The sequence below is a fragment of the Centropristis striata genome, chromosome 18 (genome assembly GCF_030273125.1).
Source record: "Centropristis striata isolate RG_2023a ecotype Rhode Island chromosome 18, C.striata_1.0, whole genome shotgun sequence".
NCBI classification, from domain to species: Eukaryota; Metazoa; Chordata; class Actinopteri; order Perciformes; family Serranidae; genus Centropristis; species Centropristis striata.
Window position 1 is genome coordinate 20702106 of NC_081534.1, and position 17090 is coordinate 20719195.

The window sequence follows — 17090 nt, forward strand, 5'->3', positions numbered from 1 at the left end:
TTTTTTGGGGGGTTAATTTAGATACAAACTCATTCAATTTGCTCAATTCAGTCAATTTTGAAGCAGAAAATGTACACAAAGTCAATAAAGAATATCCGTAAAATTCTAAATAAATAATTTACACTTGAACATTAATGCAAAACCAAGCAATCAAATCACACAAGTGATCACACTGTCAGTCATATGACCTAAGAAAGTTGAGTGACTCAATGATTTAATCTCTGAATCCTTACTAAAACATCAAGTACTTGCGAAACTTGAAATTACCTTCTGAAAATGTAAACCACATAAATCCAAATAGTGAAGCGAAGTATTTAGAGGTGGTTAAACAATGAAGGTTGTAGCTGTTTGTGAAATTGAAATTATTACAGCCTTTCTTTGCTTCTAAAGAAAAAATGTCTACCCACTGTTGGATTTTCAAAATTTGTGGGAACAAATCCCCTCATCCCTACAGTGATATCATGTGTCAATAAACCACCAGGCGTGATAAGTGCACACTGTCAGTGAGACAGATTATTCTTCAGTGAGGTAGTCTCAGCTGCAGGGAGGTGAAAGGTAACTGCCAGCCTCATAAAAGCACCACACACAGGTTACTCAAATCTTTGCTTCCCGTTTGTGATGAATTTTCTTGTGTGAAAACCCCTTTGACACCAGACGCTGACTGTTCAGCAATTCCCTCTGAATCACTGGTCTTAGTAATCGTTTGCCTGTCAAGTGCCCGCTGGTGCGTAGCGTGCATATTTAATCATAACAGTAATCCTCTTACCTTTCTACAGTCAAATTTCCAGGCACCAAAACCTACATTGACCCTGAAACCTACGAGGACCCAAACAGGGCTGTCCATCAATTTGCCAAGGAGCTGGACGCGTCCTGCATTAAAATTGAGCGGGTTATTGGAGCAGGTGAGCCCATCCTGATTCTCTCAGTTCTTGTTTAGTGACGGCGTGCGCTCATATATCACACTGACAGCCAAATATTTACACCTTGACACAGCTTTATGCATTGTATATTGATAGTGCAATTGAAAAGAGGGGAGAAAGTTCATTGCAATTAATGTGTGGCTGTGTCTGGTGGAGGCAGTCACAGAGATTCCCGCAGCTGAGAAATTGCTGCCACATGGTTTTTACAGAGGCGGTCAATGACAGTATCTATGCATCTCTAGCATGTCTTATTATAGGTCTTGGTTTCACTCCCCTGAGTATAACAAGATGTCGCACTCCAATTTGTATTCCACCCCTGCACAGCTGCTTTCTCTCAAAATACACTAATAAATTTGTCATTGTGTAGTGCTTGATTTTTTTTTTTTTTAAATCCCCCAACACCTCACTCATGAATGGATTCATCCAACACAGGAGAGTTTGGGGAGGTGTGCAGCGGCCGGCTAAAGCTGCCTGGAAAACGGGATGTGTCGGTCGCAATAAAGACATTAAAAGTGGGCTACACGGAGAAACAAAGGCGGGACTTCCTGTGCGAGGCCAGCATTATGGGACAGTTTGACCATCCTAATGTGGTCCATCTGGAGGGAGTCGTGACGAGAGGTAATCACACCTGAAGGTGAAATTAAAATATAAAGTTTGACGCCATTAAAAAATCCTGCGAGATTGGTTTCATCAAAGTATATTTAGCTTTGGGAGGTAAAAGTAACGTAGTTAGAGTGACATTATATCTGATTAAATTAGCCACAGTTCTTGTTTAACATTTTCTCATTTAGACACTGTAATAAAAGGAGCAGATGGTAACTTTTAATTAAAAGCCAATGAAACACGCAGCTAAAAATAACTTGAAAACAGTTTCTACATAGTTCCTTATTGTGAAGTATTTTGTAGGCAAACACATCCAGGTATAAATTAATCATCTTTTTTTTTTGTCCGTGTCTTTGTTCTTTAGGAAAACCAGTGATGATTGTCATCGAGTACATGGAGAACGGCTCATTAGATGGTTTCCTCAGGGTGAGTATCACCTTCGAAGTGCAGGAAGCAAAGCAGTATCTTTTTTGACTTTCCTTTGCATTTGCTAAGAAGTGTTCCAGAGAGCAGGCAGTCTGCAGTAGGATCTGTACATCGCATAAATATCATAAATCTTGTGCTAGAGCTGCTGCAGTGCTGTGACCTACATTTCCCTCATGGTCAGTGAAGATGGCTGACCTGCCTGTGTTTCTCTGTGCCGTGCAGAAACACGATGGTCAGTTCACAGTCATCCAGTTGGTGGGAATGCTGCGGGGCATAGCAGCAGGAATGAGATATCTCTCTGATATGGGATACGTCCATCGAGATCTAGCCGCACGAAACATCCTTGTCAACAGCAATCTTGTATGTAAAGTGTCTGACTTCGGCCTGTCAAGGGTGATAGACGACGATCCCGAGGCTGTCTACACAACAACTGTGAGTCAATTAAAGTGCTTGCTCTCTCTACCCAGAGCCCAGTCTGAATCCTCTAATCAAGTCACAGCCGGTGCATGAAAATAGAGCAGAAGTACCGGTACACGCCCAACTAGTCTGCACCATTTTAATATGCCAAACAAGCTATGTTTCTGTACAACTTTCTGACAGTTTAGAGGGTTCATAAGGTGTAGCAAAGGCCTTTTTTGTGAATCATTAATCATTTACCAATGCTTTATAGATTAGTAATGAGCCATTGATAGTATGAACTTTGGGGTTGATAGACTAGGAAATCATTTTGCGTGGTTATCATGTATGCAGTACAGAGTTTTGTTTTTATAAATGCGACATTTGGGTCATGGACCTTGGTGAAGCTTAAAATTACAAATGTATAATATAAAAATATAATAAACTGTTTATTTACAATTAAAAGTACATAATTTAACTTTTACACACACACACAAATGCTCTGCAATAGCGTGTCGTCCTTTCAGCAAAACCAACCAATGGGGTGTTCTTATAGATAAGTAATAATGTTAGTAAGTCATTTATTAATAATTATCTTATCTAAGAATCTTGTAATCCCACAAATAATGCCTTATAAAAAAAGTGGTGACAGTATTCTGCCCTGCAAAGCCTAAATACAATAACTACAATTTTGGTCGAAATTGAGTTATAACTAAAAATGAACTCCTTGACGTCTGTTTTATCTTGTGACAAAGTTTTAGGTTTCAATTTTGCTTTATTACAGAGAAATAATGATATCAAAATTTGCAGTTACTACAAAATCCAACTCAAAACCAATGCAGACTGCAGTAATTGCACTTACCACGGTTTGCTTTGGACGAATTTAAACATAAAACCAAAGCGGACGGTCTGATACAGTGTAGCTTTTTATTTCTTCATTGTGTTGAATAGCGAAGACAAGAATAATAGAAATTATGAGTTTATTTGATAGAGAAATTATTACCTAGATAGTGATTAAATAAAAAAGTAAGATATAATTATATTAAGACGAAAATATAACATTACTTGATAATAAGTCTACAATACACACATATTTGAATAGAGAGAGTTGTTAAACACTTTAATACACTTATAAGAAAATCAATTTGAAAATGTTTATTCACTGAAAACAAAATATAAAAGCTGAAAGAAGACAACAACATTGTAGTTACCGCACTCTGGTTTTGCATTACTATTAGAACCTTTTACAGCGATGCAAAACCAGAGTGCAGTAACTACATTTTTTGGTTAAAGGTTAAATAAATCGTCATGATTGTTGAACATAAAAATTTCATCATCAATACATGTAGAAATAAGTCTTATATCACTAACCTACCTATAACCCATTTTGCTGGCCACATTAAAAAACTTTAAAGCAGTTTTTCTCAGTGTTACTCTTTGCAATTGTTGCATTGTTGCTGCAGTTTGCAGGAAAGTTATTTCTTTGTGTGTTGACCCTGCTTGAAATTGTAAAACTCTCTGTAATTGATGTTTTAGGGGAAGATGCAGGATTTAATGATTTTGATCTTTACTGCAGCCACTGACCTGCATTTTACTTCACAGGGCGGCAAAATACCTGTCCGATGGACTGCGCCAGAAGCCATACAGTATCGTAAATTCACCTCTGCAAGTGACGTGTGGAGTTATGGCATTGTCATGTGGGAGGTCATGTCCTATGGAGAACGGCCCTACTGGGATATGTCCAATCAAGATGTAAGTTACTATCTGATATAAAGTAACGGTAACGCTTTATAATAAGGTCCTTAATAACCATTAATCAACAAGTAATAAGGCATTGTTCTCGCTTTAGATCTGGTAGTTGTAAAAAGCATAGTTAACTTATAGTTAACTTATAATAGATGAGCAATAAAGTATATTTTAATATCAATAAGCAAACAAAATAAGATTAATAAAGGCATGGCAAAGACATAATGGGTGGGTCATGGGTGTTTGTAATGCCATTATTAACTCTTATATAAGCTTATAAACACACAATGATGTTAATAAGCATCTTGTAAGGACTTACAAGATGCTTATTACTTGTTTATTAATGGTTATTACAAGGACCTTTATATAAAGCGTTACCAAAGTAACTAAAACATGTTTGTCACTGTGCTGATAGACTACCTCATAAATGTATTTTATCATTTTTAGTTTAAAAAAAAAGCACAAACATACTCAGAGGGGCACTGCACTAATGCCGTACATGCCGAACAAAAATAAATAAACGATAAGTACGTTTAAGGTGTCGCCTTGAGTTGGATAACTGGATAACTAAAATGTAAAACTAAAAGTTGTTTTTTTTTATCATAAATTATGTATTGCTCATAAATAACAAGTGATTGTTAAAGGGCATTATTACAGTGGAGGTTTTGCTTTATCTCCAGTCTGGGAGAGCAACCAACATCTGAGAGGAGGCAGGGATTTTCTGCGGATTAATTCCTAATTATCACTAATGAAGTTATCCCACTAAAACATACAAAATCACAGAAAAAAATCCCAATTTGTGTTTCTTCTTTGAGGCTTTCTTGCAGGACCCTCATGAGAACAGCTCGGCAGGGACTGTAACCTTGGGTTTAATTAGTTCAAGAAGTCTTGCTATAATCATACAGTCTGAATCCATTTGAAGAAGAAACGTTCCTGAAATGGGACACGCATAAAAATGAAGCTCTGAGAACATGGATTTGATGCTGGTATTAACATAAATAAAAGGAGTAAAAATGCTTGTCATGCAGAATGCTTTTGATTCAAATGCCTTGAAAAGTTTTATAATTACTTATGGTAATGCAAATCAGTGTGAGTAGCAGTGTTGAACCAATTACACAGAAAGCAACACATGCATATTTTGCTATTTGCACTTGTTGCTTTGTTTTAGACATAGAAGTCCAAGAATTAAAGACAAAGATATGCTCAGATTTTAAATTTTATTTTTTATGGTTAGTACTACTCAACCGATGAAGAGTCTCATAATGTCCATTATGTGACTGCAGCTAAGAAAATAGCCCAGAAGATGACATATTGATGCCATGCTGTGTTCAAAAGATCACTCCTGGAGGCTCTAATGAAAATATGTTATGAGTTGCAATGTGATATATTTGCTTCTACTGCTTTGATTTTGATAATATCTTTTTAAATCTATGTTATTATTCCTTTTAGAGGTGTTTTGACACCCTTCAGTGAAACATATAAATGTCCCAGTACACTAAATTTCTGCAGGAGAGGGAATCAGTTTACATCTCTCCTGTTGTACATAAAATAGCAAGATTTGTGTTACTTATTTACAAATCCTTAACATGAGTCATCGTGATGTAGCTGTATCAAAAGTAATGCAGTAATAAGTATTAATTAAATAGGAGTGACCTAAATTACATGAAGTCAAACCTCAGTCAAGCACAACAATCAAAACAAGGTATTTTAGTTCCAGCAATACAGCTCTTAACAATGGAAAAAAAGACACACAGCCCCAAAGTCCCAGAATCTTTTCCCATCTGACTGCACTGCAAAAAAAGAAAAGTTGGGTGAACTCAAAATTTCAAGGCAACAAACTTCGATAACATTTTAAGTTGGACAATTAAACTAAATATTTTAAGTTTTGCTTTTGAGTTTGCTCAACTCTGAATTCTGAATCTGAATTTTTGTCAACTCAACTGTAAGTTGAAACATGATAAGGGTTGTTTACATGTGTGGACTCTAGCTGGAGGCAGCACAGCCACAATGAGACTTCAAGTGCATTGCCAGTTTGGAAAGTTGGCTTTCCCGCATTTCACAACAAAAAAATAAGAGTTAGCAGAACTATTGTCCCTTGTTGTGAACCCCAACTTAAAGATATAAGTAACAACAACTCACAATCTTGTTTTTGAGCAGACAACTGGCTTCCTTTGTTGTGCTAACTTACATAATTGCCCTAAATATCAATAATTTAAATTTCTTAAATCACTGTTCTAGGCCAAAAAATACAAGTTGGCTTTTTTGCAGTGTGCTGGTGCACAAGAGCTGGAAAGGGAAGTTTGAGATTTTTGAGGTTCTATTATGTTCTGTAACTACATCAGAGAATGTATCTTTAAGGTGCCTTACCATCAAGATTATAAAAGTTCCTGACATCGGCCAGACTTTTCTCCCTCAAGGAACACATTAATTTTTTAAAACTTCTTTTTTACAAATGTCACAAATTGCTGTAATGATTGACTCACCCGCAGTTCTCTGAGTGCCATTGCCTGCTTCCCTGCCAGCTCCCACTGAGGGAGTCCAACTGCGCCAGACCACTTGATGTTGTTCCCTATTGTCGGACACTTGGCACATTTTGATTGATGGTAGATGGCGAGTTAGTTCAGGCCTTAGGATTTCTATATGGTGCCTGGTGTTTAGCACCCACAGCATCAGGCCTAAACATTATTAAGATTCTCCAGCGCTCCAAAGCAGAGGCATGCTGATTGAACAATCAGAGGTTAGAAATGCTAAACAAGATGGCCGGGCATTTAAGTGGCGTATGTGGTGTTTTGACGCTCTCCTACTTGACAGACATCAATGTCAGAAATTTTTGCACTTTGTCAAGATGTCAGAAAACATCCTCCGGGGATGCAGGAAGAACGTAATTTGCATTTTTTTCCCCAACAGTTTCAGTGTTTTGACACCTTTTCCCTCCATGACTCATGCTTGTCTGAGCGATCCTGACAGAAATAACTGATGAATATATGCAGAAACATACGCAGCTCCTTATCCACACAATAAAGGAAGGGGAGCTAGGGGCTCAAATCAAAGTGCCCGCTGCAACTGTTCTCACAGCACGGACTTTTAATGAACTCTGTGCTAAACTGCATGCATGATGCAGAGTGACAAAAGATTAGGATTAAAGGCTCTGTGGAAAGGACTTTTCTATTATTTATCAGATCTGTATAAATAGAGCCTTTTGTTTACACACGTGAACAAAGTGGGAAATTATACTCACAATTTAGTTTGCACTGTGCATATAACTTAACCTTAAAGGTCAAGGTTACACTGTTGTCAGTAAGCCAAATTAGACAAATTTTGAAATAGATTCTAAAACTTGTGGCCAGCCCTTACAGACATAAAAGCCTAGCTGCAGTGTTCAGCAATAACTGAAGGCAGGAGGTTGTGTTCCGACTGAGCCCAGTGAGAGGAGAGCAACAATTATCAAGCCAAAGCAAAATAAAAGCAAACGCCTTTTCAGGAAAGGTCTGATTCTGGTGATATGCGTGATATCAATACACCACACAACCTTTTTAACATGACCATCAAATGAAAGGGAATTTATGTACAGTAGTACATCTCACATCCTTAATTTTGGCTCTTATATGTTTGAATTACTGAAACATTTTGTTAACTAACTTTACTCCTAAAATGTAGGGGCATGGTGTGTTATTTTTTAAAGAACAAAAAGCCAAGCAAACAGCCAAGTTTAAAGTCCACAATTCACATACACACACACACACACACACACACACACACACACACACACACAAATCCTTGTACTTCTATCTTTGTGAGGTCCATCATTGGAATAGTGCATTCCCTAACCCCTTACCCTAACCCTGAACCTAACCCTTCACCATCACAAATAAATGCCCAACCCTAACCCCAACATAAACCTAATTGTAACCTTAACCCCAAAGTCTGAACTCTTAAACAAGCCTTTAAAATAGTAAGGACCAGCTGAAATGTCCTCACTTAGCAAAAATGTCCTCACTCTGTTGGTTAAAAAACGTGTTCCGGTCCTCACTATGTGGGTCTACAAGAACACACAGACACACACACACACACACACACACACACACATAAATTAGTGCTAAAGACTATGGGTCAGGGAACTGGGGATAGAGTTAAGGTGATACTAAAGGTTTTTGGGTTTGGATGGTGTTAAATGCTGATAATAATGACTCCATCTGTTTTGTATTCTCCAGGTCATAAAGGCTATAGAGGAGGGCTACCGTCTTCCAGCACCAATGGACTGTCCACCTGGCCTGCATCAGCTAATGCTGGACTGCTGGCAGAAAGACAGAGCCGAACGTCCCAAATTCGATCAGATAGTCGGCATCCTTGACAAGATGATCCGCAACCCTAACACATTGAAAACCCCAGTGGGAACATGTACAAGGTGATGAAATAAAACCCCAAATGAATCATTTTAAAGTGTGGCTTCATACAATAAAGAACTTGAACTTTTATTTTAGTGCATTAGTGGATGATCCAAAGTGTCCAGTGGATGATTTAGCCTCTGTAGTTCACAGATGAAAGATAAATCCCAGAGGATCGATAACCCAAAGCAGCTTCCATGGCTTTATGGTCAATAGCAGGGCTTTTAAATCAATCTCTGTAATGAGTTCCCTGTACTTTAAAGTGCAGTGGGAACTCCAGAACTCACTCTGACGTTTGTCAGAAGAATTCTATTTGCAGTCAGAACATACTTATGCTGAGGTGAGATAGAGAGGTTATAGCTAGTTAAAAGCCACTTTATTATATGGAGACTGTATGTGGTGAATGTTTTCAGATCAAAAAGAAAAAAAAAACATTTTCTTGGAAGCAGAAAGCTGACATGCTGCACTTGTTTGTGAATTTCGTATTGATTGAAGCCTCTGATCAGCCAATTTTTTTCCCTTCTCACAATTTACTGCACCGCTGGATGCCTTTGGTCGTCGCTTTGTCTCTGCTCCTGCTTGATTGTGTTTTTAGCAGAATGTTTCCTTTTCACATAAGAAATAAACATCATTCTGTGCTCATCCCGCAGACCAATTAGTCCACTGTTAGATCAGAGCACACCAGACTTCACCGCTTTCCGCTCAGTGGGAGAGTGGCTGGAAGCCATCAAGATGGAGCGATACAGAGACAACTTCACAGCAGCTGGCTACAGTTCCCTGGAATCTGTGGCCAGGATGTCAATCGAGTAAGTAGATATGAAGCCCTAGAGTGTTAAGCATCAGTAGAGAACATAAATTCCAGCCACATTTAGACTGCGATCTCACCTGCACTTTACTTCCTCCTCTCCCAACTTGAGCACTTTTTTCCCTTTTGCATCAGGCAGGAGTTTTGGTAGCCTGCCCTCCCACGAGGTTTCTAAGTTTCTGTCATTTACCATGAACTTTTAAATACCAGCCTGGGCCTTTATTTACCCAAATTACAGGGATAAGCAGGCCTTTATTTTCCCCTGATTTATAACTATAATTTTCACCTACTGTATACATATGTTGCCTCCCTGGTCATTGATTTGTTCCTGTTTTAATTAGTTGTTGATGCAGACTCAACACTTTGTCCATACCTATCTGTTTTCTAGATACATTCTGTTAAATGTGCATTCCACGGCTCTTATTGCTTCAGTTTAACGTTAGAGTCAACTATCGGAAAAAACTTTTTCATACACTAAAAATGTGTTTTCTTTTCTAGTTAGCAGTTGGTTTCATTGAATAATAAGCTGCCTTTGATGAATGAAACCCTCACAGATGCTTTATATTTAGGGCTTCTAGGGGATTTTAATGTAAACATCGACTAAAAAGAATCGAGTTATTGAGTAATTTTAAGCTTAACATAACACAGAGGAACAGCTGGGGAAATTATTTATAGCCTCAATTGTTCTACTTAAGTCAAATTTACTTTGTACACCCACAACTGGAACATTAACTGGGATGTTTATTTTGGCTAGCAAAAAAACAAAAACTAAATGAACAATACTTAATGAAAAAATAAACAGCTCCTTGGAGTTTCTATTAGTACAACCAAATGCTGAACAAGACATTTTTAAATGAAAAAAATGTTCAGATAAACTGTCATTAAGTTAAAATACAGTGTGAAAGGGTCAAAGTTATGAGACAAAAACACGGTCAATGACAAAAAAGTTCACAGCTATTTTAAAGTACACGTTGCCATGGATACGCATTGCTTTTCTTCTCTTCTTATGACGGCTTGCCTTGTTAGTGACCTGTCAATCAAAGGTAGCCACGCCCCAAATCATTTTTCTTCTAAATGGGACCATTATTTACACAATTACCATCATATTGTCTTGAAGAACATTTTTCACTAAAGAGTGAGACCATAATGTTCTAATGAATTTTCTTTGTAAGGTAATAAATCAAGGTAGAAGTTGACTCATTTTGTATTTTGATAGATAGGACCAAAATGCTTCTGCAACCACCGTAAGCGCCCCCCGTTGGAATTTTCGGTAGAAAGCAGGCTGAAGGCACTTCCTGGTTTGCCTCCCTGCTCAGACCCGGAGGTTGCCGCCTGGTTTTGCATTACTTAAGCTTTATAAATGATCGAGAATCCCACAGGAAGTTTGATGTTCTGTTTCATTTAAAACACAAATCATCGTCTAGGTCTTGTTTGAACTCTTTGCTGTTTATTGCCCTCTTATGAGTTGAGAGCAGCTGAATACAAGCATGAGCCCAGACTGTGGCTTGTCCTTGAGTTATAACTTTGAACTTCCGATGAACATCAGATGTCAATATTGGTCTCCACGTCCCCATAAAATACTCAAGGGTTCAAATAAACTTTCCAAACACTCTCCCCAAGAAAAAAAGTGAAACTTCAGATCATGTTTTTTGCTACATCATCCTTGAAAGGGATTATTGAGATCCATAAACAAGCCTGCTGTGTTTCGCTGCCTTTTTTGTACCCTTTACTCACAATAATGAAAAAGCTGAGGCTGTAAATCGCACTTGTTTTGCCCCTTACTGTGGTCCGGTGCATTGATTGATGTGTTGTCCTCTCTTCCAGGGACGTGATGAGCTTGGGGATCACACTGGTGGGCCATCAGAAAAAGATCATGAGCAGCATACAGACTATGAGAGCCCAGATGCTGCATCTCCACGGCACCGGTGTCCAGGTGTGACGAACTGTGACAGGCCACATTGGACAGGGCAAAAACAAAAACAGAACTTATCTGGAGCAGTGCCTGGGACATAACCGGGATAATCGTCAAAGTAAACGGACGTCTGTTATGTCTGACTCTTCCGGCAGTGTCTGGAGTGAAATCATTCCTTTGTTCCTCAGTGAAGGATTGTGGTCCGTCTCTTCAAAGGGCACTAAAGAGAGGAAAAGGGCAAAAAAAAGAACAGCAACAAAAAAAGAAACTACCTGGACGAGATTTTTTCTTTTGTATTACTTTTTTAGAAGCGCTTATAAACTCAATCACATATCAAATGGCGCATCGGAAAGAAGTTTGACGCCTCTGTTTCTTTAACTAAATGAATGATTTCAATGCTAATGGCTGTAGCTTTCCTTTAAACAACAACAATGAAAAGCAACTTGTCTAGCTGCGGTGGTTTCACTTGTTCCTTTTTTTTCTTATTTGTTCACTTTCTTTCTGTATGCCACAGTGACATGGTGTGGCCCATGCAGCAGTCTTATTTTCTTCTACTTGGACTTGACAACAGGGTAAACTCTCTTTTATCCAAACACAGAGGGAACTTTTTAGGTGCAGATTCAAAGGTACATTTTGTGCTGACCCATGCTGGACTGTTTGAACTGTTTGCAGTGACTTGTGTTTTCCTTCTTGTGCTGTTGAAGTGAAAATGGTATCCTCACATGCTTGTTTTCAGCCTACAGGAGTGGATTTTTGACGTGGTTTCAAACTTTTTTTTTATTAAGGAATTTTCTGAAAAGTGCAACACTGAAGAGACGCAAGAGGTCAATTGTTCTTCGAATCAACAGACTTTATATCAGAGTAGCAATATCCTTTGTCTTAGTGTTAACTACAGGAAACTCAGAACAATAAGTTGGTTATTGAGTAAAATGTTGCAGCACTGTTGGAAGATTTGCTACCGCAAATTGTTTTGCCATCACTTTGCTAAAATGTTGCACACAGTGTTTGTTTTGGTACATTGTTCTGCTGCAAATACAATTTTGAAGGTGGAACCAAGAACGGTGTAGACTAAATACTGCCTTAAAATGTGTTAGAGTAAGTATTGCCACTATTTGAGGCACTTCAATGGCAATGCTTGGGCTGGATAAGCTCCTTTTTTTTTCCTTGTAGTGTGATGTCTTTTTATCTGGAACTTGAACTGGTGAAATCAAGTGCATGGACAGGGTTTAATGCCACGAGTGACACAGTCAGCAAAGAAGAGACGGACTAAACAGAGCAATAATTACCAGGTAGAAACAGTCCTCAGCTGAGATTTTTAAGGTGCTAGGTTTTATCGCATGTGGGTGCTGTGATGAGACAAACTCTTTGGAAAAATTCAGCCACCACCAGAAAGAAAAGGCATGTACCATTTTGACCTACAAATGGTTTGAGAAGTGTTCAGAAAACTGCCGTGCCAAGTCATCAAATGAAATAAACATGTCATATTTTGCCACTATGACATGCTAAATGCTTGATGGAAATCTAACATGGCATGGAAATATGGAAAGGAGGTTGTAGAGATGAAAGAGTCACCATTCGAAACATTAGGCAGGTGCCAACTAGCAATGCTGACATCATCTTCCGACATTAACACACCATCCAGAAATCAAAGAGCTCCTTCAGAGTTTGGGTCCGAAAATGCAGGAACAAACCGTGGAACTTGAGTCAGACTCAGATCGTGCTGCTAAATCCCACCGTCCCATCTCTGTAGGCAGCCATGCAGCTCCCTTGTTTATTCATGCTTCTCTGCCACTCATCCCTCACAGGCGTAGATGTGACGGAACATGCATTAAAGTGTCTCCTAAGATTGCTCCTCTTTTCTTCCATACGGCTTTGTATGGAGAACAGAGGCGAGGGGGCTTTGCAGTAGATGTGCTAAAAGCCAATCAACCTATTCGGTGCCATCTGTCTCCACTTCAAATACAAAAAAAGGAGAAAGTTTCCTTGTTGAGTATGTTTTAGAGCAGTATTCTTTGATAAGAAAATGCAGTTTTTCAGATGTCATGTAAAAAGAAGTTGTGTTCACAGAGGAAAAATATTACAACTATATCTTCTGCTGCTGCTGTAACTATATTTTCAAAGCCACAGATATTTCTTGTGTTTTCGTCTCGAATGCATAAAAAAAACATAACCACATCAGGAATCAACAACACTGAGCTCACAGACAAAAGCTTTCTTCCTTCTCTCTTTTTTTTCTTAAACTGCATCCACATTAAGCAACAGCTTACAGCTACAATTGAAAACATCATTTTCTCCCTCGTTTTCGCCCTATGTTTCAGACTAATCAGGTTTGAAGCCTTTAAAAAAAGGGTCTCCAGGGTGGATAAATCTAAAAGCTTAGACAGTATTGAGTGAAGTCTGTCATCTACAAAGGGATAGCTATAATCTTAAAATGTATGTGGACAATTGACATGCATGGCTGCAAAGATTCATGTACGTTTGTCTGCACTCATAGTCTGCATAGTCTAACTTTATGGACTAGATGCAGATGGTCCATGCAGACCTCAGGGACCTCTGGAATATGGAAAGTATAATTTGGGCATAACCCTCTCTGTGCTCTTTAAAAGTTAATGGAGCTGATCGCACAATACAGGTGGTCTCAATAATTCAGTTTATTTTGCCTGACAACTTTGTGATCACTAAAAAAAGAAAAAAATATTTGGGATACAACTAACGAGTGTTTGCATTATGAATTACTTTTTATTTTTCCAATTAATCCATTGCTCCAGAAAATAGTTAAAACTGCCCATTATATTTTTTAAAAGCCCAGGTGACAATTGTCTTCAGAGATATTCAGTTACCTAACATCCAGCAAAGATTCACATTCATGTTGGAACCTATGAATGTTTGGTATTTTTGGTTTTAAACATTAAGTCAGTTGTACATTTTCTGTTGATTAATTAATCAACTAATTATTGTCGTTTTACATTTCACTGGCACAGTTGCATAAGAATGGATGTTTTTTTAACAGGTAATCTTGATGCAATCAAATCACAATTTTATTCTTGTTCCATTGTCTGACAACATAAAGAGAGAGAGAGGAGTGCCGATTAAAAGTAAAGAGAGAAAATAAAAAATGAGGACTACTAAGTGTTGAGTTGTATGAAAACACTATAAATGGAAACGGAAATTAGGAGGTCTGTGCCACTGTTTAGACAACTGTTCTGTTCACTGACCAAAATAAGACACAATTTCCCCTTGTACTATTGTCCATCTGCTTGCCGAGGACAAGGATCTTAATGAAAATTACCTCAAGAGCTACTGTGGATGCACATTGTTTTTTTCACATACATTGTGTTTTCAGAGTGATCTATCTTAGTGTGGATGTATGCTTATATCTATTTTCACTGTGGGACTCACCTTTATGTGGAGACACCAGGAATTAGTCCTGACCAGCTCTGAGCTCCTGTGTCACACACACACCTCCCTTTATCCATACAGCAGAGCTCAGCAATTGGGCCTTGGCCAGACCTTTGAATTGAATACCGGCATAAAGTCATTCAGTCAGCACAAACTCCCCAGTTCACAGGCAGCACTCTGTCTTACCCCCACTCCCTGCTCTGATTTTAAAACCGGGCCCCTAGAGGCCCCTCACATCCCAGGGTAGAATGCCTCTGTCCCCTTTTCCTGTGCTGGGGAAACAGCAGTTTAAGCCAAATTGAGATTAAGGCCAGGATACAATCGATTCAACGTCCAAATCACCTTTAACCTTCACCAACAGCAGCCACTCTGCTGTCTGTTTCAGCTTGTTTCATCCACATTTGTAAACTTCAGGTTGCTCAACTCTGGACAAGAAAAGTTTTGTTGTGGCTCTATTTCAGCAAAAAAAAAACACACAAAAAAAACACAAAATTCAAAAAGACAAAAAACAAAAACCTGCTGATGTAGAAGGTTGGTTGGAATCAGGAATAGTAGATAGAGTATGAAGTTATTTTTCAAATCTTGTGGTTCAACAGTTGGAAATTAGTTTCACCACTTTGGCAAGGTGGTGGATAATTCCAAAGAGTGCAGCACTGATTGTGTCAGAAAGAGAGGCGAGATTTGAGGGAATCTTTGTACATGTTCTAATTGTAAAACTTGTACATTTTATTTATATTGTTTTTTACACATATTACTCAGTAGAGAGCTCTGAATACATTGAAAATGCACTATATTTTTCTATCTTGCAGATGAATTATTGTCACCCACAAGATTTCAGTTGTACATAATTTTTCATTTAGGACCAAAGACAGCTGATAGGATTTCCATCTTTACTTTGACTTTGTTTTGATTTTGCCTTTTAGTTTGTTGTACAGTAATACAAATTGTCAATTTATTATTTATTTTTCTGTGATGAAAGTATTGAGAATATTTACTGGTCAAAAGTATTTTCCCCAACAGCAGAACTGTAAGATCATTTAATTAGACAATTCTTGTTACATAGACAATTCTTTTTGCTTTGTAACCTTTGTAATAGACTGTACATATATTTTTGGAAATATAATACAATCTCTATAGAAGTTTTGGGTGTCCTTTGCAGTGTTTTTTTAATCACTATCCTAATTTCACAAAAATGGGTTGAATCAATGGCCAACTGGACTAAGATTCTTGAACATGAGATATCCTGATCTAATGTTCAAGAATCTTTAACCTTTTATCTGGCAAATAACTATATTTGGTAACTTCAGGTAATATTTAGAGAAAAAAGTTGCACATTTACTAGATTAAAGTGGCAAATCTACAAGAAAAAAAGTTGCAGCTTTAAGAGATTTAAAGTGGCAAATCTGCGCGAAAAAAATCGCAGATTTATGAGAAAAAAGTGGGGAAAAAAGCAACTTTTTTCTCCCAGATTCACCACTTTAAATCTCATAAATCTACGCATTTTTTTCTCGTAGATTTGCCACTTTAATCTCGTAAACTTTTCTCTCAAAATATTATTTACGTATGTTTCTTTTTACATTCTGGCAGTATGTAATATCCTCCAATATTCTCTGGGGTTGAAATTTGGTATTTGCAAGTATTTCAATGAGTGACCTATTAAGGGTTAAACAGGTCCAGTTGTCCTTTGATCCAACCCTTTTTGTGGATAACTATGACCTGGATGACTGAGAACCTTCACACACATCACCCTAACTAATGTTCATACACTGAGTGGAGCTCATTGTATCAGATCCTTTTTCTGATTTAAAATATTGAGATCCATATGGGCATTTTTCTTGAGGTTATTACTTGATGTATTAACCTTTCTTTAGAAAAAAACCCCACTATAGTCAGACTTCCAGGTTAAACTCCACCAGACTGATTGGATTGATCTAAGGAATAACATGTTGTATGATTGAACAGTGCTTCTTTTTCAGAGATTCAGAGAGGCTGTCTCGTCTGATGCCACAGAATTTAAGGTTACCATTATCTAATGAGGCAGCCTTTATTTAAAAAAGTTTATGAGATGTCATCCATAACTTTATAGATCTGTTCAAATCCACTGATAACACATGTTGGGTTGTCGTGGTCCTGTTCTTCCTGCATGAATAACTGATTTAGAGTGATTTTATTGTTGATGATTTCTGGAGTTGTCCGTTTTTCAAAGCCTGCTCAAAATGTATCTAGGTCTGTTTTTGTTCCTGAGTCTTTTAATCTTAAAACTGCAGCTTATTCTTAATTGGCCAAAACTTTTTTTTAACTTGACTGCATAAATCAAGTCTCTAACTTGTGCGTTTGAAAAAAATGAATTAGCTGGATAAAACACAACAGGATCATTTTACAATGAAAGAAGCATGTTAGCCCGGAGTTTAAGAACAGGTTGTGATAAATCCCTTGCACTGGCATTACTCTTTTAATGTGGCAATACTACCATATTATGTTGATCATCTATTACTATA

At 37.8% G+C, this 17090-nt stretch overlaps 1 protein-coding gene across 2 annotated transcripts in view; it reads left to right on the forward strand.

Annotated features, from left to right (window-relative positions):
• Window positions 1–15731, forward strand: part of epha7 (eph receptor A7) — an 88462-nt gene extending 72731 nt beyond the window's left edge. For both annotated transcript variants that reach the window (XM_059355748.1, XM_059355749.1), the window contains exons 10-17: window positions 777–902; window positions 1353–1538; window positions 1888–1949; window positions 2172–2381; window positions 3948–4097; window positions 8303–8496; window positions 9127–9282; window positions 11106–15731. In XM_059355748.1, coding sequence (XP_059211731.1) covers window positions 777–902; window positions 1353–1538; window positions 1888–1949; window positions 2172–2381; window positions 3948–4097; window positions 8303–8496; window positions 9127–9282; window positions 11106–11220 — 1199 coding nt within the window. In that variant the 3' untranslated portion in view covers window positions 11221–15731. The remainder of the gene's footprint in view (window positions 1–776; window positions 903–1352; window positions 1539–1887; window positions 1950–2171; window positions 2382–3947; window positions 4098–8302; window positions 8497–9126; window positions 9283–11105) is intronic.
• The last annotated feature ends 1359 nt before the right edge of the window (window positions 15732–17090 follow it).